Genomic DNA, 20,698 nt, shown 5'->3' on the forward strand with positions numbered 1-20,698 from the left:
TTGTACTGAGTTTCTCAAAGCGAACCATTCATAGTTTGCCCATGTTACTGTTTGAACTAAGTCAGAGTTAGAATATATCTTATATCCCATGAAAACTTCTGGAGCATATTGGTATCCGACATAGAAAATTCCATTGCAACCTTTCTTGTCAGACAACTTGGCAGAAGGTTTTATTTCAATGTCTTGTTCCACGTATAAGAATGAGTTGTCAATAGAAATAATATGAAACCTGTCGCAAGCAATATCTACTGTTGTTGAAGAACCTTCTCCAAACTCACCTACGTTTCCATAAGAAACAGCAGTTGTATATTCGTAAGTTCCAGGAACTATTTCTGACCTTCTAATGGCATTGTCGCATTCGTTATACCATTCGGAAACATTTCCATTCATAGCATCCAAAACTGTTGGCGTTATATTCTGAGCGGCGTACATTTCATATGAGTAAAAATATAGAATAGTTGGATTTATATGTCATAATAGAACCCACGTGGACCAAGCTTTACTTTCTTCCTGACTGAGTTTTTAACTCTTCTTTTTCCTTCATTGCCCTCTGCTTGAAGTTGTTGCATCTTTGCATTATGTTCATCTAGTATGTTGCAAATTTCCCATGTCCTTTTTGCCTTTTGGCTCTGGTCGCCCATCTCAGGTAACCTATATCCTAGAAAGAGTTTGTCATAGTCTGTATTTGAGTCTTCGCGTATTGTTTGCATGACTCTTTCCTGAGTTTCCGGTTCAAGCTCTTCAAACAGTGCCTGTCCATATGGAAAAGCTCGTTTCCAAATATATGTTTTTGTAGCCATTCTGGTTTTCTTTCCATGTTACCAACTATATCTTTTGTGAATGGGAAAGCTTTTACCCAATCTTTCAGTCTTGCGTCGTTTATTTCTGTAGTTGGTTTTATTTTGTCAAGGAACATGTTTTTCAATACTAACATTTCATTTGGTACTGTCCATTTGAGTTTTCTTAAATATTCATCCCTTCTCGGTTCATTGTCTGCAAAGTAAGTTTTTATGACATTTTGTAAACTTTCGTTTGCAAGGTCATGTACAATAGGTTCTCTTCCTTCGCTCCCTAACTTTCTTTCTAAACTCTTCACCAAATATACCATCTCTATGGTTCTGTGTAGTTCTTTGAGATAAATGTTCTAGAACGTCAGGTGTTATATTTCCATCAGCCATGTTCATTTCATACTGGTCCAAAATATCTGCATGTTTCATATCTTTCAATGGCATTAAAGCCGCGCTGAAAATACCAGCTATATCTGGTTCACCATTGACTTCCATTGCGTCTACAACTTCTTGGAATTGTGGTTGTAAGTTTATGAACCACCTATCCGGATTAGCTTTATGACCCCATCTCATTGTAGTTCCATCGTCTGCAGAAACAAAAGTAGGTTTGTTTCCATCTTGGTTAGGTTCTGAATGAACTTTAAACAATGTTTCATTTCTATATGTTTTCTTGAAATTTAACCTTTTATTTTCACCGAGTTCATCCGAAGATTGAACGTTAAATGCTCGTAAGTAAAAAGGGTTGTTGTATTTGTGTACATTTTTTTCAGTCTTCCATTCTATGCTGAATATTTTCATCTGATGTTGGAGTCTTTTGTATGTCGGCAAACATTTTTCGATATTCTTCTACTATGTCAGCCGAATTTTTTTTAGACTCTTGGAAATATTCCATATTCTCCGCATACTCTTGTTGAGGGTCAAGATTTTTCGGCTGTTCCAAATCTTCATCTAGTTCTGTGAAGTTAGTTTCCAAAGGAGTGACTTGTTCGTTTCCTTCAGGCTCTTCTAGCTGTTGTTGCTGAACTATTTCTTCCATGTCTGGTTGTATCTGAACTATTTCTTCCTGTGGAGTTTCTTGTACCTCATCTGCTGGCATTTCATATATTCCGAGACCGTTTTAACAATTTCCCTATCTACGTCATCCGCATTCATAAGCTTTTGTTCTTTCGTTCCGTCTCTATTTTTTACGCGTTTCATGACGAAAGTTGAATTGTCATTTAGCTCTGACATCAAATATCTCGGAGTAAATTCATCCATGTCATTTGGATGATATGCTATTAAATCATATCCCTTAGCGAGCTTGTATTTTCCAGGTTTGAGATTATATCCGTTTTGGTGCTGAGCCATAAAGCTAAATAGGTTCGGGTCAGTATTTCCATCCTTGAACTTTCCAATAGCTTCTTTATATCTGTCACTAAAGTCAACAGTATCTGGGAAACCACACTCTTCTTTAAGCATTTTTAAGAATTCTTGGTTTCCTTGTTCTCTACTTCTTTTATGTCCTTGCTCTGTTTGTGGTTGTTGTTGTGCAGGGTTTTGAACTGTTGGTTGCTGTGCTGGTTGTTGTGTTGGTTGTTGTGCTGGTTGTTGTGTTGTTGTTGTGTTGGTTGTTGTGTTGGTTTTGGTGCATGCCTGTGTCTGTGTCCATGTGACGATGTAAATGTTTAGGTAGTCCTGGTGCAGGTGCTTCTCTTGGAGGGTTTGGTGGTATATAAGTTCCACCAGCTGGCACATATGTTCCATCTGCAGCATAATGTCCTACCTGACTTTTCGTTCTTAAGAAAGCATTTACTAGGTCTGTTTTGGTCTGTTGTAACTCTTTTTCTTGACTTTTCACAACAGTTGCTCTAACGGCGTCATAGGCACTTTGAACTGCCTGTCTCGTTGCTGCATCTGTTATTTTCGTCATATTTTGTGCTACTTCTTTTAACTCTTTGTCGAAACCTTCAGACTTCAGTTTCTTTCCAGATGAGAAGTCGTTCACTTGTTTCACCTTACTATGAAGAGCTTCGAAAGCGTTCTTAAAGTCAGCATTTGTTAAAGCTTCATTTGAACTATCTTCATCCGCTTGTATTTTTGTCCTTATTGACCCTATGAGTTGGGCTGCTTTAGCGTTGGCTTGGGCATCTAACCAGTCATTGTTAGCTTTTATATATTCTGCGCTTTTCATTGCCTTTTGCATAGCGCGTCGTTATTTTTACTTTCTTGTGCTAAGTTTTCATACTGTACGGTTTGGTTTTGCAACTGTAAAAGTTTTTCTGCCTTTACATTTGCTTCAACTTCTTTTTTATACTCATCGCTATCCATATATGTCTTCAGGGCTTTTTGTTTTATCTCTTCATCTTTCAGTATTTTATATTGAGTAGTATGGTTTTTCAAATTTATGACATCTTGTTCCATTTTTGCTACTTCTGCTGCTTTTTCTGACACTTTTTTCGCATATTCCTCTGTACTTAGTTCTTTCAGTTGTTCTTCTTTCTTCTTTTTCTCTACGTTTAACTCATTGAGTTTCTTTGTGTGTCTGTCATATTCTAGTTTCTTTTCGTTTTCACTTATTTGCTTCTGTATGTCTATGTTTGACTTTTTGACATCTGTTATTTGATTTTTGAGTGAACTCAAATTCATTTGACTTTGAGGGTTATAAGCTGTTCCGTCTGCAGCTCCACCATAGCCTGCCATTTTCGCTAAAAGTGCCGCTCTTAAACCTCCACTCTGTGCACCAACAACTCGGTTTAAAAGCATAGGATTGCTTGACATTTGTTGCAACATAGTGGGGTCATTCAGCATTTGTTGTTGCAACTGTTGTTGTGGTGTCAGTTTTACTATTGGATGTTTCAATGCTCTCTTCCTCTTACGTATATTCTTACGTAGCTTACGTGGCATTTTAAGTGAAGTTAAAAAGCGGTTTTTGACAGATGTTTATATGACACTTTTTGTTCAGCACAAAAAACTACTCGGTCAACGGCGATGACTCTCAAAAACCGTTGTGCAAAAAGTTTTACCGTTGGACAAAAAAGCATATATAGAAAACAAAAAACGTTTATAGTTCATTCAATATTTGAGATGGAACGGTTTTCCAACGGTAACTATTAAATAAAATAAAAAAATAGAGGGGGTTACCGTTGACGAAAACGGTTCATCTCAAACTTTTCTATGAGTGGTCCGAAAAAAACAGTTTATTTTTGTCTAATGGAAGGAAGAAAAAGTGTCGCAAACAATTCGTCGACTACCTCTGCAGTTAAAGTTCCTACAACTTATGTCTCACCATTCTCAAAACCCTTACAACCTCCTATAATACCAAAGCAACTTCCTCATACAATTGCAAACAATTCGTCGACTACCTCTGCAGTTAAAGTTCCTACAACTTATGTCTCACCATTCTCAAAACCCTTACAACCTCCTATAATACCAAAGCAACTTCCTCATACAATTGCAAACAATTCGTCGACTACCTCTGCAGTTAAAGTTCCTACAACTTATGTCTCACCATTCTCAAAACCCTTACAACCTCCTATAATACCAAAGCAACTTCCTCATACAATTGCAAACAAATTGTCCAACAATTCAAGACATTCTACTCAAGAAAATACCATACAAACAAACGAAACAACAGATACAGTTGTACCAGACACAACAGGACAAGTTTTACAGTCTTCTCCAATTGCAAACCAATTGTCCAACAATTCAAGACAATCTACTCAAGAAAATACCATACAAACAAACGAAACAACAGATACAGTTGTACCAGACACAACAGGACAAGTTTTACAGTCTTCTCCAATTGCAAACCAATTGTCCAACAATTCAAGACAATCTACTCAAGAAAATACCATACAAACAAACGAAACAACAGAGGAACAACCAAGCGCGTCATCGATGACGACAAGGTCCCAGATGAGATACCTCGCGTTCGCGAAGCAATTTCAATCAGGAGATACAGAAAATACAGAAGAAAACACTACCATACCTGAACGTGTTCGCAGGCAATATGCTAAAAAAAGACTTCAACTCCTTGAAAAACTCAAAAACCAATGGGGAATTCAAGACGACACCGATTATTCGGAAGTGTTTCAGTCTGTTATGGATAGTTTGCAACCAGTTGAAAATGAAGTTAAAGACCCAGGTGTTCTCGTGGACTTGTTTGTTCAATACTTGCCTGTTACAGCAAACCTAATTGCACTACAAGCCATCGACCAATTTATTAGACTTTTCCCCAAAAATATGCAAACTTATTTGCGAAATGTGAAAATTGCTGAGTATGTCAGCATATATCCCAATACCTACAACTATCTCGAAGAATTGGATGAGTATGGGCAAAGGTCCTTTTACGTATACTTTTTTACCAAACCAGGACAGTCAAAACGGTTATATTGTATACAACCTTTACCAGAATTTCAAGACAATTTCCATGTCATATCCACTATAGCGTTAGATACACCAGAAAGAGTTCCATACGGTGGCAAAGTTAGTATTTCAAGCTTCCCGAAAGCTACCAAAGGACATCCTATAAAATTGGCAGAATTCACTAATTCAAATTGCCAATTCAAACAGGATGTTGAGTTTGTATTCTTACACGATACCACATTCATAATACAGACACCTCCAGATGGACTCTACAAAGTATTTATAGCTGGACACGTAGCACCAGATGACGAAGAAGAAGTCGAAGAAATCCTCACCTCAGAGAGCGAAGAAGAAGAAAATTTCCAAGACATTCAAGATTCAGAATATACCGAATAAAAACTTCATTTATACTAAACATCTTCAGGGCTAGAGGGCACGAAGTGCCTGGAAGCCCCACTACCTTTTTTTTTTTTTTTTTTTTTTGATATTATTTTTCAGAAGATTTCATTCTATATGCCTATGAAAAGTACTCTCAAAACTAACTTTTTCCTAATTATAATTAAATCTAGAATATTGTATTATGCTTAGTATTTTTTCATTTTTCTCCTTCAATTTAGAATTTACAAATGTCAAAAAATTGAGAGCTGTCACTTTTGATGAATTTCTGTTTATTACAAAGCCAATCCCTGTGGGACCCAGTGGTAACTTTCCATGGAAACCACTCAGTGGGAACATTTTTTATTTTTGACGGAAAAAATTCTAAATATTTTTTTTTCATTTTTTGATTTTTGAATTTTTTTTGGAATTAGAGAATAAAATTTAAAGCGATAGATATGCTTGATTAAAAAAAAAAAAAAAAAAAAAAAAAAAAAAGGTAGTGGGGCTTCCAGGCACTTCGTGCCTTCTAGCCCTGAAGATGTTTAGTATAAATGAAGTTTTTATTCGGAGGGCTTCCAGCCCATAAGAAATTTTTCCCAAGACCCAAGAGGAGGACCGAACCCCAGCCGACCAGCCGTTGACTTTTTTGTCAAGACTTCTTCGTAAATGTTTTGTCAAGACTTCTTCGTAATGAGCGTAAATGACCCAAAAATATATTTTATGTTAGAATGTTAGATCTAACACGTTTTCTAACATGTTTTCTAACATCGTAGAAAACTCATGATTTCTTCGTAAATGTTTTGTCGAAACTTCTTCGTAAATGTTTTGTCAAGACTTCTTCGTAAATGTTTTGTCAAGACTTCTTCGTAAATGTTTTGTCAAGACTTCTTCGTAAATGTTTTGTCAAGACTTCTTCGTAAATGTTTTGTCAAGACTTCTTCGTAATGAGCGTAAATGACCCAAAAATATATTTTATGTTAGAATGTTAGATCTAACACGTTTTCTAACATGTTTTCTAACATCGTAGAAAACTCATGATTTCTTCGTAAATGTTTTGTCGAAACTTCTTCATCGTATATGTTTTGTCAAGACTTCTTCGTAATGAGCGTAAAGGACCCAAAAATATAATTTAGGGTAGAAGGTTAGATCTAACATTCTAACATAAACATTATTTTTTGGTGTAAATTTCATGATTTTCAAGAGTTTTCTACGATGTTAGAAAACATGTTAGAAAACATGTTAGATCTAACATTCTAACATAAAATATATTTTTGGTGTAAATTTCATGAAAATTCAAGAGGGTAGAAAACTCATGATTTCTTCGTAAATGTTTTGTCATGATTTCATCGTAAATGTTTTGTCACTTTTCTGTCACTTTTCAGGAAAAAACATTTTTATTATATATATAAAATGAATTTTACAAAACCACCGTTACCCTTCTTTGGAAATAAGAGTAGATGTAAAGATATTCTATTGAGAGAACTTAAGAAACTACCGAATGGTCTAACATTTGTAGACTTGTTCGGTGGAAGTTTCTATATATCTCATTTGTGCCATACAATATTTCCTGACTCAAAGATTATATGCAATGACTTCGACAACTATATGGACCGTCTCAAACATATACCACACAAACAAAATATTGAAAGAGTTAAAAGAAAAGATACCTATAGGTAAGATGGAACGTATACCATTAGATAAGAAAAATATTGTGAGAGAGGTTTTGAAAAAGGCAGAGTATATTGACTGGGATAGTATATCTGCTAGACTATTATATAGTGGTGCTATAAGAGTTCATGACATTGAAACACTTATGTCAAAAGTTTTATATCTTAACTATACAAATGTTTTCAAAGAGAACATAGAAAAATATATTGAGGGTATAGAGTTTGTGAGATGTCATTGGACAGAGTTGTATGAAAAATATAAAGACAAGGAAAATGTTTTCTTTATAGTGGACCCGCCGTTCTATAACACATGGGATTTTCAATACCAAGTAGACTGGACTTTGAGAGACTCTTTAGAAACTTTAGACGTTTTACATAACCATCCATGCTTTTACTTTACATCCGATAAAAGTGGTTTGGAAAGTGTCATGAGATGGTTAGAGGACATACATGACTATGAGTTTAGATACGATAAGATAGAATATGAGAGAGGTCCTATAAACTGGAGAAAGTGTCATAACAAAGAAATTTTACTAGTAAGTAAATGTGGTTTGAAATAGGACTACTTGTTTTAGGTTTTTTCCATTGTGTCATTTACTTATTTGACGTGGCAGAAAGATATAGAGAATATGAAGATGAACCAATGCCTGCAAATGTTCAGTATATGTACTCGTAAGAGATATTTTTATCTAATATTAAATGGACGCACAGAACTTAGCGAATGCACAGCAACCTGGACAACCAAACCCAGAGAATATTCCAAATGAAGTTAGAATACAAACTGCAATGGCAAACTATGGTCAAGTGCCAACAGATGTACAAATGCAAACTGCCATGTCAAATGACGCTGCGTTAGGTTTGCCACCATGGTATGCAAATATGAGATGGAAAGAGTTTTATACAAACCCTGAAGTGGGATATAAACAACTCTATGCAGATGACGCGAACACAGGAGTTGACCCAGAGTATGTTTTCTACCAGAGGAGAAACAGAATGTATGAGCTCCAGTTAAAGAATGCTATGGAACTCAACAGGAAACGTAAGAGACTAGGCGGACATTAGATTTTTACATATAGTAAAATGGGTTTCTTCAGTAAGATAGGAAACTTCTTTCGAAATGTTGGAAGAGGTATATGGAATGGAATAAAAACCGTAGGAAGAGGAATTTGGAACGGAGTCAAAAATATTGGTAAAAGAGTAGGTCAGTTCGTTGGTATTATACCTAAAGACCCTGAACCAGAAGAACAAGCTCCTGTTATACAACAGCCTGAACCTGCACCACAGTCTAGTTGGCAACCAAATCCAACACCTCAACCGTATTAAAAATTATATTTTTACCGTTCGATAGTAGTTGTATATGAAACTAAGTTCTAAGTAAAACGCATGGTATAATGGAATTATTCTCTTTCTTCCATCTGTAGTAAACCATACTTGAAAGTCTGAAATACTTCCACTTGGTGGTTCATATAGCTTTGTAGGTTTTTCGTAAAAGTCATTTGCCAAGCATAAAAAGAGTTTTGTGCGCCAGAAAATGAAGCATGAACTATAATAGCATCTGAGTCGAAAACATCTTTAAATAAATATGGTTCATCTCTTGCATATCGACTGTAAATATTTGCTAAAGGAAGTTCGACTTTCTGATTTAACATTCTTTGCAAATAATACCATGACATTGCAGTGAATTCTGTATATATTTGTTCGTCTTTCTTTGGATTGTCTTCGTAGATTTGAAATGACACTTGTGAATTTTGTTTGTCATATACAATTCTCACATAAAGTGTGCTCTCGGTATTTGCATATTCATCAGCATATTTTGCATAACATGAATTTATTTTATCTTCTATATTTTTTAACGCAGTCTGTAGAGAAGATGAAAGGTCAACTTGTATTAGCTCAATTTCTTCCCACATTTTTCGTTTCCCTTCAGATATATAATCTATATGAAACCTTACAATAAATGGGAAACTTTTATCTTCTACAGACACAAATTTTATTCTACGAAAGCCAATAGCTTTTGTGACAGATGGGTCTCTTAGCCATCTCAATGGGTAGTCAAAACGATAGCCTTCATGCTTTACGGTCTCTGTCTCAAACTTTTGACCGACATTCGTAAAAAGTTCATCTAATGGTTTAGTTGTAGCAACTCTTGAATTTTCTTTTTCTATTGAAAGCATATTTTATCTAGAATAAAAATGTCGAAAGAAACAGCGTCTATGAGAGAAATACAACACAACCGACAACTCATTATGCAAGCTCTAAATAAGAACACAACAAACTTTTCAAACTATTCTAAGATATCTGAGTCATTGAAAGAAGGAAACTTAAAACTGACGATAAACCCATTGACAGATGAGTTTCTGTTTCAAGACAGTAAGAACCATACTGTCTGTGTAAATCCAACAAAAAGAACTTTAAACGAGAAACCTATAGATGAACTTCTTTTGAAAGCAGATATTGACAACAAAGCTGACAAAGAGTATGTTGACGATGAGTTAGCACGTGTGGCTAGTGCGTTAGTGAAGAAGGCAGATAAGGAATATGTGAATGAAAAAGATGAAAAAATTATAGAAAGGGTTGAATGGTACCATGAACGGACAACAAAGATTTTAAAAGGTAAAGCCGATACAGGGTGGGTTTCAGGATGTTTAGACCTTAAAGCGGATAAGAACCATACACATACCATTGCAAATATTACAAACTTACAAGAAACCTTAAACAGGAAAAGTGACGTTGGACATACACATACCATTGCAAATATTACAAACTTACAAGAAACCTTAAACAGGAAAAGTGACGTTGGACATACACATAGCTTCTTCGCAACTGTTGGTATAGAAAATATTGAAGGAACGGTTGAAGAAACTGGTGGGGATGTATTAAATTGGAAACCTCCTAACTTTCCACAAGGTTTAACATCGGAGGATGACATAACAACGATGAAAGACATTAGATGTAGAGATGTTTATGTCATGGAGGATGAACATAATATTAAATTCACTGCTCAAGATTTATATGACAAGAAAGCAGACAAAAAAGAGCTTCAAACATTAAAGACAGAAATACTTCAAACCATTTACCCGGTTGGTTCTATTTATACGTCAATGAACTCTACCAGACCAGAAGTAGTACTTGGTTTTGGAACTTGGACTCAAATACTCGAAAGTTTTTTGTATTGTGCACACACTCCAAAGAAAACAGGTGGAAGTAAAACGATATCTGTCGACAACTTGCCACCACATAGTCATTCTGGTACAACAAACTTTTCTGGCGACCATAGCCACTCATTAAGAGACCACCCATTATACAACTCAGAGTATGAAGCTGGCTATGACGTTTTATCTCCAGATTATAACCATTCAGCAAAAAAGACTTTTCGACAAACTGAACCAGGAGGAAACCACCAACATACTTTTACAACAACATCTACAGGACTAGGTAAAAAATACATGCCACCTTACATGACAGTTTGTGCATGGTATAGAATTGCTTAGTCGTCATTTTCAACTTCTTTAGCATATTCGTCAGGAGTTGTCTTATATTTGTTTGGAACTGTCTTTGAAAGTATACCACCTTGAACCTTAACAAGTTTGAAACGAGGTCTGACAATAGTAGTTTTATCTTCTGCTTGCAGTCTGTACATTTTGCCATGTTTGCCTAAAACTTCATAATATTCTCTTGTATACTTTCTTCTATTTTTACGAACACGAATGTGAGTACCTGTCGAGTTCCCATTGTTGTCATAGTCAATAGTATTTTCATATGGGTCGCGTTTAGGTATTTCTATTTTTACTTTGTCACCTTTCTTAAGTTTGAAGCCTGGCATTCTTTCTTGTTTGTCTCTTTTGACTAAACTATTAAATATATAGTCTTTCTCTAAGTCGGGGTTGTTTTTCATTTCTTCGGGGGAGTGGTTTCCCAAACCTTTTTGTTTACGGCTATTGTAAATATTTAAAACTTGTCTCATCTTTGCCATGGAGAAGTGTCTATACTTGTCGTCATATGACATTTCATTTGCTTCACCACCTTGTGGTTGGTTTAAGTCTCTTAAGATTTTTATACAACTGTCAATGACACCAAGAGCAGAATGGTTTTGGTCGACAATGAAATATTGGTTTACATTTTTTGAACGCAGATAGTTTTTAATATCGTCTGATTTGAAAGAACTTTCACAGTCAGATGTCAGTTTTGTTGGATGGTATTTGTCAACGAATATTGTCAAAGCAGTTTTCACATCTAAAATATTTTTGGACCATAATGGTATGGCTTCACAGTATCTTGTGTTTTGACCGACAAATATTAGCCAGTATGGAGGTCCATCTTCTCTATACCTCGGAATGTTTTCCAAGATATCCATAAACCAAGCATTTGGTGTTGAACTAAAGATTTTTATCATGAGTGCTTTCTTTGTTGCCTTAGAAACATAGGGGTCCTTGTTTGGATTCGTCATTTTTATCCTATAAGAAATGGGTTTATTTGGCGCATTAGCAGGAGTTGCATCCAGATTTTTACCCGCAGTGGGAACAATAGCCAGAGGTGTATTTGGAGTTGGAAGGAAGATTTTGAGTACATTAGGTATACTTAAAGAGAAAGCACAACCTATTATACAAACTGTACAGAAAGGTTGGGATGTAGCACGAGATGCAGCAAATCTTATTCCAAATCCTGAAACAAGAGGAAAAGTTCAAGGATGGATGGACAATGTAGGAAGACAAGCAGGAAACTACTATAACAAAGCAAATGACTACTATAACCAAGCAGGACACTATATGGACCAAGGTGAAAGATTCTTTAACAGAGGATATAACCATGCACAACAATGGGTAAACAATAACCAACCGCAACCACCTCAAACGTGGGGAATGTAAAGTTTTTTACTGAGATGAAATGAACAATACAGCATTGAGACAAATGGGTTCAAGATGGATTTGTCGACTTCCAGCAGTTACACAACGTGTTTGTCAAGTTCTTCCTATACCTCAGGAAGTTTTAGACCGACTTAAAAAACAACAACAACCAGTTGAAAACAAACCAAACTAAAATTTTTTACTGAGATGAAATGACCGAAGAAGTTGAAACGGTAGATTTGACACCACAAACAAAAAGTTCAGAACCATTGTCAAAACCTGTCAAAGAACTTACAGATGAAGAGAAAAATTCAATAATAGAAAGTGCCAGGTCTGGAAATACAAACCCTAACTATAAAGTCACTTTTCATAGAAATGGAACGGCTAGTATCTCAAAAAAGAAACAGACTCTCACAAATAAAATATTGAAGTCTGAAGGAGCTTTCGAGACAACAGATGGAAAAGTTTACTTCACTGACCAACAGTTCATTATAGAACATCTCATTGACTTAGAGTCGAAATATTCTAAACTTTACAACAAACACAAAAAGTTGAAAGGAAAACAAAAACAAATGGCATATGATATTTATGAAGATACTAACGACACAACCATACCTGCAAGTGAGGTAAGGTCAAATGAACCGAAAAGTGACGAAAAACCAATAGAAGAAGGTGAGCCAAAAACTGAAGAAAAACCAAAACCAAAGTTTAGTCTCCAGACTAAACCAAGCCAACCTTCATTAGCTGGTATGGGTTGGCGTCAAAGACTTTTGGCAGCCGGTGGTTACGTAAAGTAAAAAAAACATTTTTTTATTTTTATAGAAATGCCCCCGTATAGAATAGATAGAAAATCTGCTAGAATAAAAGCAGAGTTAGAAAGATATGGCTGGAGAGTTTCAAAGAAGTTTAAATATAGGAAGGGAAGACCCATAAAAGTCTATGACAAACTATCTGGTCTTCGCTATGAAATGGACTTAGAAACAGCACGCGCAAATTATCCAAACAGACTTGAGAGGTTAGAAGAAGAACGGCTTATGGACATGCCTTTCAATGTTAATGAACCTCAAGTTGAAGGACACGACGGCTTTGCCAGATTTTACTGGAAACATGACGAACAATTGCATCCTTTGAGGAGGAAAAAAGGAAAAGGTGAAGACGCACATGCCCCCATGGAAAGAACAAGATATGCATATGAGAAGTACCGTGAAGTTAGAAGTCAAATTACATCTGGTCGAACCTTTACAGTAAACTTTGACGAAGGAAAGAACAAAGAAGGCTTCATGGGTGTACTTGCTGCCATACAAGACGGAAATAAGAAAGGATACAATCTCAGACTAACCGTAACAGATTTGGACGGTCACATTTACTATGCACATGGCAATGTCACAACAGCCGCACAACTTCTTGACGCTTTCAAGACTACAAAGAGAGAACAAATGGTTGACTCCGACTCAGATATTTTGAATGCAATTGAAGGAATTGTAAGCGTGAAGTTCGAATGGTATCAACCTAACCCTCAAGCAGTCAGACAACATGCTGGATACTTCCCGTTCAGAAATAAGTCTGACATTGACTTGACAAGGTATGGAATTTACAATTCAATTGAAAAAATTGTCAACGAACCTTGCATTCTTACATGTCTCAGGAACTCTGGTCTTGTTACAGATGAGAAGATGAAGTATCTTGAGTCATGTGTGAAGACAAGGTACATTCTCAGAGGTCAATTGACAAAGATTGCACCGTTGGCAAATGTGAATATCCGAGTCAACATACCTACAGCTAAAGGTTCTTCACATGACGACTATGTTGTTGACAAAGACTTACCATGGTTGAAGATTGTACTTGTCCACAACCACTTCATGTTGAACGAAAGTCTTATGTTCGGAAAAGGCAAGTGCAACATTGTCAGAGCTGTTAACATTCTTTTCGAGAAAGGTTTGTTGGAACCGATTCCAGATGACAAGCTGACAGAAAGTTTTGTACCAAAAGACGAAACAAACTTTTCACTGTTAGCAAGACCAAAAGTTGTTCCAGACAAAGTTCTAGTACAAAAGAAGTACACAGTTCCAAAAGGAGTTGGATTGTTCGGATACCAACCTGAACCAGAAGAACTTCCAATGAGGTTGCAAGAACTTCAAGATGCTATAAACAAACTCCCATTGAGACATCCAATCGACGTCAAATTGTATTGGAGAGCATCAGAGTTAGGTCAGAAGGTTTTATATGAAACAGGTTGCTTCGACGATGTTTATGAGATAACAGGAGAAGTTTCTCAGAAGATAAGAGACTCGCTTGAATTTCCAAAAACTGGTCCGATTGGATGCGATAAGTTCGACTCAGATGAAAAAATATACTATGTCGACCTTAACGCCGCATACATGAGGTTCGTCCAATATATCCCGACTGGAATTCCAAACGAAGATGGTGAGTTCCCAGGAAGGAACTATACAGTTGGAAAAGTCATACAACAACTGTATGATATTAGGAAAGCTTCAAACCCCAAACTTGCAATGACATTAAAATTGCTTATGAATTCGACATGGGGGTATTCCATTAAAAAACCTCAAGAGATGAAGAGTAAACATTATGAGAAGGTCGACAACTTTGTTGAAAGGTTCTCCCCTTTTGTTTTGAAATACGAATTTACTCAAGGTCAAAGTGGCTTAGTAACCACAGTAAAACCTATTGTCGAACATTGGTCTTACCCTCAGTTCGCAAAAGCAGTCCTTGACGAGTACAACAAATTCTTCTCCGAAGTCAAATCCAAAGTTGTGGTTTACTATGAGAACATCGACGCACTCATGACGAACGAAGAAGGCTATAACAAACTCATTGAAATGGGAATGGTTGGTGAAAAGATGGGCTGTTTTAAGCTAGACAAGGTATTTTCCGAAGTTCATGTCCTCTCCAAGCGTAAGTACTGGGGTGTACTTGAAGACGGGACAGAAATAAAACATTGCATGAAATAAAAAATTGCATACCATTTTAAAACGTTTTTAAAACAGTATATTTTTACATATATTAAATGTTTCAGGTTGAAAAACAAAGAACAAAAGTAGCAGATACAAAACCGTTAGACTATATCTTTACAAACGCCGGTAGGACTATATCAGATGAAGAAATTTCATCCGGCTCCTACCGCTTTGACTATCCAATTCGTTGGCTTCAAAGTCCTTCAGATGCAAAGGCAATAGGATTTAGAAGAGTTTTGTTTTCAAATAGAACTAACGCATTTATGTTCGCAGTATATTTTCATGGGCAGTATAAAGATTCTGATGGTCTAATAGACAAATTTGACGAAATGAGAATCTTTACAATTCGTTCAGACGAAAACCTTGAGAAGACTCTAAATGACTTTCAAACTTAAACAAATACTACTGGGAATTTCAAGAAAAATACGACTCTTTACTAAATGGAACATACTATCTGAAACTAGAATATGACAAGATGAACTCCACCGTTTCATTTCAAAGGATTGAAAATAACCCTCCAAGAGATACACAGTTTTTATTTTGGGAAGTAGACAAACGTTCTTGGGCACAATTTCTTCGGTTACTAAACCAGAACGAACCATTACCACCTGACGGTCCGTTTAAATTTATACGCCCACCAACAGATTTGATGGTTTATAGAAACGTGTTTGACCCTCAAAATGTTATGTGTCATGCAAGTTTCAGTTCAAGCAACAATAGTTTTCTATGTATTGGTAAGGACTTTTATGACTTTGCTTCTAAATTCTACGAACCACCTAGTAACAGTTTCTCTGACTTTCAAGTTTGGTTCACAACAAATGGTGTGCAACATATTATTCCATTGTACTATGACTTTTATCTCGAATTGTCTTTCATATACAACTACGGAAAAGTGCTGAAAAAGTACTGAAAAATAATGTTTAGGTTAGATGGGTATATCTAACCTCTTTTCTACCCTCTTGAATTTTCATGAATTTCCTTAAGACAGAAAAAATATATTTTAGGTTAGATGGTTTTTAGGTGTGCCTATGTGCCTCGGTCAAATGAACTTCTCTTAAAATTACTGACAACACGACATTTTGACAACATCGTAGAAAACACGCAAAACTCTTGAATTTTGTATAAAAAAAGCAACCGTCGGAATTCCGGCGGTTGGTATATTCTTCACAAAATGCTTGTTTTGAGGTCGAGCCACAAACGAATGTCCGACGGTTAAGCCACAAACGAATGTCCGACGGTTAAGCCACAAACGAATGTCCGACGTACCACTCAAAAATATTTTTTATTTTTATTGTAAGAACTGAAATGACAGTCGAAGCAAAAACGTTCACGAACAAATCTAATGGCGAAACATTCACAAAAGGCACTTACAACGGTATTGAAGTCTTACGTAGAGACAAGGATGGTTATATAAATGCAACAAAGATATGTCAGCAGTTTAGGAAAGACTTTAGAAAGTTGTTGGAAAATAAGTCCTGGGAAGAGTATTTTAAGGCATTTTGTGAAGAATATACCAACCCGCGGAAAACGGCGGGTTGCTTTTTATACAAAGTTCATGCAGGAATTCCGGATGAAATCAAACAGGTTAGAGGAACGTATGTAGACCCAAGACTCGTAAACTATATAGCAATGTGGGCTTCTCCAAAATATTGTATAGCAGTTGGAAAAATTATGGACTCCATAGACAAGAAAGTTCATGAGAAGTTAGATGAAGAAGAACTTGAAGATACAGTAGAAAATGCAAAACATTTGTTCGAACAAGAAGTTAGAAAAATGTGCGAAAAACAATTAGAACATGAACGTGAGATATGTTATGGTTATAGAGACTCTCCATACGAACTAGACCAATGGGAACAAGAAGATTTAAAGAGAGAATTTAGAGAATATGAACTCGCTAAGATAGCATTTGAAGCTGCAGAAAAGAAGTTAAAAGTTTGGGGTCGTTTTGTAAAAAAATATTGTGAGTAAATGAACCATTTATTTTTATTGAATTCAGCAAAAATAAAGTTTATGTTAGAATGTTAGATCTAACACGTTTTCTAACCTCTTTTCTAACATGGTCTAAAACTCTTGAATTTTCATGAAATTTACACCAAAAATAATGTTTATGTTAGAATGTTAGATCTAACATGTTTTCTAACACGTTTTCTAACATGGTCTAAAACTCTCGAAAATCATGAAATTTACACAGAAAATGCTTGTTTTGAGGTCGAGCCACTTTTGGCTCCACCGTATTCTTTCAACCAAAACTCATGAAATTTACACCAAAAATAATGTTTAGGGTAGATGGGTATATCTAACCTCTTTTCTAACCTCTTTTCTACCCTCTTGAATTTTCATGAATTTTCCCGAAATAAAAAATAAAGTTAGTTTTTTTAAAAAAATATTTTTTATTTTTATTGTAAGAACATGTTAGCAACTACAGCACCAAACTCGTTAGTCATGAACCCAACTTCAATGTTAGTAGAGATGAAAAACTTCATTCCTTCTTCATATACTTTCGAAACAAAAATCCAGAAGATAAAGCAAGAACTTTTAACATCTAATTTAAACTGTAGTGCGAAAGATGAAACAAATGAACAGTATCTTTATGAAATGCAGGACATTATTGACCATTTACCCAAATTGCCTGAAATCCAACAACAAAAACTAACCATTCCAGAATTCGATGAAATAGAAGTCGGACTGACTGACTCAGTAGAAATAAAGAAGTTCATACGAAAGGTTAACTATGAGTTTCTTGGATTTCATTGCAACCACAAAGTCATGGACAAAGATTGCGATATGGTATATAAGAACATCTCTGACATATACAAATCTGGGGAGTTTAAGACCTACGACAACTTTGTTTCGTTAGTTGCTGAATGTGTATGGCAGATAAGAGATAAAGATAGAAGAGGTAAGGTATGGAACGAACAAATAAGACCCGCTATGTTCGAGATGAAGAAAACCATTGACGCCTTGGTTGTTTTAGCAGGTAAGGTTTCAGAATATAACGCAAAAATGAATCCGCAATGTTCTAAATGTAAAGCAGCAATGAGGAAATATAACTACTCCGTCAAAGAGATAGAACGTATGCGAAACGACTATGCAGACTTAAAGAAAGAAGCAGAAAAACCAGCAGAAAATAAAATGGATATGTTAGCATTTCTGAACAAAAACTATCCAACCGCTAACGATTTCCTTCTTTCAGATGTCAAGAAGAAATATAAAGAAACCTTCGGCATTGTTAAAACATTCGATGTACTGACAGAAGAAATAGAAGCTACGAAATTGTTTAGAGTCATGAACCATCGCAACATATACCATGTAAAACGCTTGTAAATAGTTATGTTAGAAAACATGTTAGAAAACATGTTAGATCTAACATTCTAACATAAAATATATTTTTGCTGAAAAAAATGACCAAATTTCATTATATAACTGTATTTTTTTGACGAAGAGAACTTTTGCACTTCGTAAAAAAACTCTATGAAATCATATCTTTTATACAAAATTCAAGAGGGTAGAAATGAGGGTAGAAAACGGGGTAGATATACCCTTCTACCCTAAAATATATTTTTGCTGAAAAATGACCAAATTTCATGAATTTCCTTAAGATAGAAAATAAAAGCTAGTTTTTTTAAAATATTTTTTTTATTTTGTATGTAAGAACAGGAAATGTCAAACACTGAGTTTGAAACAGTTAGAAAGATAGACAATGACACCAAAATGGTTAGAATTGGTGATTTAAACGTAAGATACTCAAAGAAATACAACAAATATTCTTTGTCAGACATTATATCTCCATCTGGAAAGAAAACAAACGACTGGGTTAAAAATGCTTCATCTCAGAAAATTTTGACAAGAAATCCTGAGCTTATGATATCGGTAAGATTTCATGGAACTACAGCATATCTTATAGACAAAAGTCTTATACCAGTAGTTTTGTTCTGGTTAGACCCAGTTGTTGGATATAATTTCATAACATATGGTTCATTCGATACGGAACGTTGCAGTGAAGGCTTACTTTACATCGTTCAGAAACCGAAGACTCAATACAAAGAGATATAAGATAGGAAGAACATTTAATATAACTAAAAGATATGACAGTATAGTCAATAGAGTTAAGGTTGCGTTTGTTAACGATATGAGAGCTGCTGAAACAGAACTACTTGAAAAGTTTGAGAAAATGTATGGTGCTCCCACGAGAGGTAAAGAAACTTTCGAAGTAGATGAGATAGCTAAAGCTATAAAATTATTTGACGAAGTTGCTGAAAAATACATGTAAAGCGTTTATTTTTGGTCTTTTATACAAGATAGAAAATAACGCTAATTTTATTTTTTTTTATTTTTTTATCCGGAATATAAAGACAGATATGTCAACAACAGAGAACACAACAACTGCTATCGTTCATGAAGCTATAAGTGAAGAATACGAGTGGGTTCATTTAACAAACAGTTACGTCTCATTCGTTCGGTCAAAGATGACATGTACCAAATGCAAAGTATTTTGACAGCATGTTTTGCACCAGATACTAAGGTTCCTAAAGACTGGTTTAGGAACCAAAGCACTATTGAACTATTAAATGAAGCACAGCGAGACAGACTTTTTTCTGAAAATCGTGAAGAACAGCGAGTGGGAGAAAAACCCCAGTCGCCAAAACTCTATGAAAATCGTGAAAAATTGCGAGTGGGAAAAAACCCCAGTCGCCAAAACTCTATGAAAATCGTGAAAATTTGCCAAATGGTTTGAGAGGTTGGTATGTACATAGACTTCTTGTAAATGCTGTTGCAATGTGGGCTTCACCTCGTTACGCTTGGTATATTTACAGACTTCTTGACGAACTTCATAGACAAGAACGTGAAGAGCTAGAGAACAAGCTTGAAGCAAAAGACAAAAAACATACAGAAAAGAATACCACGTTCGGGACCAAAAGGAAAGGAAAAGAACTATAAGTATATGATTTACACTGAAGAGATGGAAAATGAAGAAGACAGAGATATGGTTATGTTGCATTTAGTCAGAAGAAACAACAAAAGCTTTTACGACCTTGCTAAGATTTTACAAATCTGACAGAAATTGGTTCTATCGCGAAAACTTACCGATTTCAATGACCCCAAATGAAGATGTGAAACAAATAGTTCAAGATACGTTACCTCAAACACACTATGATATTAAAGGTTGTACAATTCTTACATTCAAAGAAGATTTGCCGCTACTGAAGGAAAAGATAACAGAGTATTTCGATAACTTCAAAGAGGAAGAGTAAATGAACCATTTATTTTTCAAGCTTGACACCAAAGATGGCTCAGGTAGCTCTAGATGGTAAATTGTCTTGTCCGAGTCCTTCTGGCATTCCGAGTCCTTCCATCCGACATTCCAAGTCCTTCCTTCCGACATTCCAAGTTCTTCCTTCCGACATTCCAAGTTCTTCCTTCCGACATTCCAAGTTCTTCCCGACAACTGGAAAAAAATTTCCCGACAACTGGAAAAAAATTTCCCGACAACTGGAAAAAAATTTCCTGTTGTTCGTCCGTAAACCATTCAAATTTTCGAAAAATTGAGAACTTTTTGTCGAACGACAGAAAAAATTTTTCCTTCAGACAGGAAAAAAATTTCCCGACAACTGGAAAAAAATTTCCCGACAACTGGAAAAGTTTTTCCTTCCAACAGGAAAAGTTCTTCCTTCGACAGGACACAAACGAATGTCCGACGTACCACC

At 35.6% G+C, this 20,698-nt stretch overlaps 10 protein-coding genes and 2 pseudogenes across 12 annotated transcripts, besides 4 other annotated features; 10 read left to right on the forward strand and 2 right to left on the reverse strand.

Annotated features, from left to right (window-relative positions):
* Window positions 1-3,750: part of a mobile genetic element that runs on past the window's edge.
* On the reverse strand, window positions 1,117-3,545 carry TVAGG3_0720030 (annotated as a pseudogene). Its single transcript has one exon. A coding segment is annotated over exon 1 (2,429 nt).
* Window positions 3,751-4,460: 710 nt separating the features above from the next.
* On the forward strand, window positions 4,461-5,528 carry TVAGG3_0720040 (attachment subunit-related family; the record flags this gene model as incomplete). The annotated part of the gene is made up of 1 exon (XM_051244078.1): window positions 4,461-5,528. The coding sequence occupies one exon, from the start codon at window positions 4,461-4,463 to the stop codon at window positions 5,526-5,528; it is 1,068 nt and encodes a 355-aa protein (XP_051090665.1).
* Window positions 5,529-5,769: 241 nt separating this feature from the next.
* Window positions 5,770-5,806: a mobile genetic element.
* A 4-nt stretch (window positions 5,807-5,810) lies between these two features.
* Window positions 5,811-5,976: a mobile genetic element.
* A 1,900-nt stretch (window positions 5,977-7,876) lies between these two features.
* On the forward strand, window positions 7,877-8,239 carry TVAGG3_0720070 (uncharacterized protein; the record flags this gene model as incomplete). Its single annotated transcript, XM_051244079.1, has 1 exon — window positions 7,877-8,239. One exon carries the CDS (start codon window positions 7,877-7,879, stop codon window positions 8,237-8,239), a length of 363 nt encoding a protein of 120 aa, XP_051090666.1.
* An 18-nt stretch (window positions 8,240-8,257) lies between these two features.
* Window positions 8,258-8,500, forward strand: TVAGG3_0720080 (serine threonine-protein phosphatase family; the record flags this gene model as incomplete). Its single annotated transcript, XM_051244080.1, has 1 exon — window positions 8,258-8,500. One exon carries the CDS (start codon window positions 8,258-8,260, stop codon window positions 8,498-8,500), a length of 243 nt encoding a protein of 80 aa, XP_051090667.1.
* Window positions 8,501-9,678: 1,178 nt separating this feature from the next.
* Window positions 9,679-20,698: part of a mobile genetic element that runs on past the window's edge.
* On the forward strand, window positions 10,293-10,385 carry TVAGG3_0720100 (uncharacterized protein; the record flags this gene model as incomplete). Its single annotated transcript, XM_051244081.1, has 1 exon — window positions 10,293-10,385. A coding segment is annotated over one exon (93 nt), but the record flags the coding sequence as incomplete, so codon positions are not given.
* On the reverse strand, window positions 10,895-11,531 carry TVAGG3_0720110 (uncharacterized protein; the record flags this gene model as incomplete). The annotated part of the gene is made up of 1 exon (XM_051244082.1): window positions 10,895-11,531. A coding segment is annotated over one exon (637 nt), but the record flags the coding sequence as incomplete, so codon positions are not given.
* TVAGG3_0720120 (uncharacterized protein) lies at window positions 12,062-12,214 on the forward strand (the record flags this gene model as incomplete). Its single annotated transcript, XM_001581957.2, has 1 exon — window positions 12,062-12,214. One exon carries the CDS (start codon window positions 12,062-12,064, stop codon window positions 12,212-12,214), a length of 153 nt encoding a protein of 50 aa, XP_001582007.2.
* On the forward strand, window positions 12,594-12,818 carry TVAGG3_0720130 (phage tail repeat-like family; the record flags this gene model as incomplete). The annotated part of the gene is made up of 1 exon (XM_051244083.1): window positions 12,594-12,818. One exon carries the CDS (start codon window positions 12,594-12,596, stop codon window positions 12,816-12,818), a length of 225 nt encoding a protein of 74 aa, XP_051090670.1.
* Window positions 13,056-14,645, forward strand: TVAGG3_0720140 (DNA/RNA polymerases family; the record flags this gene model as incomplete). The annotated part of the gene is made up of 1 exon (XM_051244084.1): window positions 13,056-14,645. A coding segment is annotated over one exon (1,590 nt), but the record flags the coding sequence as incomplete, so codon positions are not given.
* On the forward strand, window positions 16,299-16,961 carry TVAGG3_0720150 (uncharacterized protein; the record flags this gene model as incomplete). Its single annotated transcript, XM_051244085.1, has 1 exon — window positions 16,299-16,961. One exon carries the CDS (start codon window positions 16,299-16,301, stop codon window positions 16,959-16,961), a length of 663 nt encoding a protein of 220 aa, XP_051090672.1.
* On the forward strand, window positions 17,403-18,317 carry TVAGG3_0720160 (organellar and viral DNA polymerase type B; the record flags this gene model as incomplete). The annotated part of the gene is made up of 1 exon (XM_051244086.1): window positions 17,403-18,317. One exon carries the CDS (start codon window positions 17,403-17,405, stop codon window positions 18,315-18,317), a length of 915 nt encoding a protein of 304 aa, XP_051090673.1.
* TVAGG3_0720170 lies at window positions 19,352-20,242 on the forward strand (annotated as a pseudogene). The gene has a single exon. A coding segment is annotated over exon 1 (891 nt).

The sequence above is a fragment of the Trichomonas vaginalis genome, chromosome III, assembly GCF_026262505.1.
Source record: "Trichomonas vaginalis G3 chromosome III, whole genome shotgun sequence".
NCBI classification, from domain to species: Eukaryota; Parabasalia; order Trichomonadida; family Trichomonadidae; genus Trichomonas; species Trichomonas vaginalis.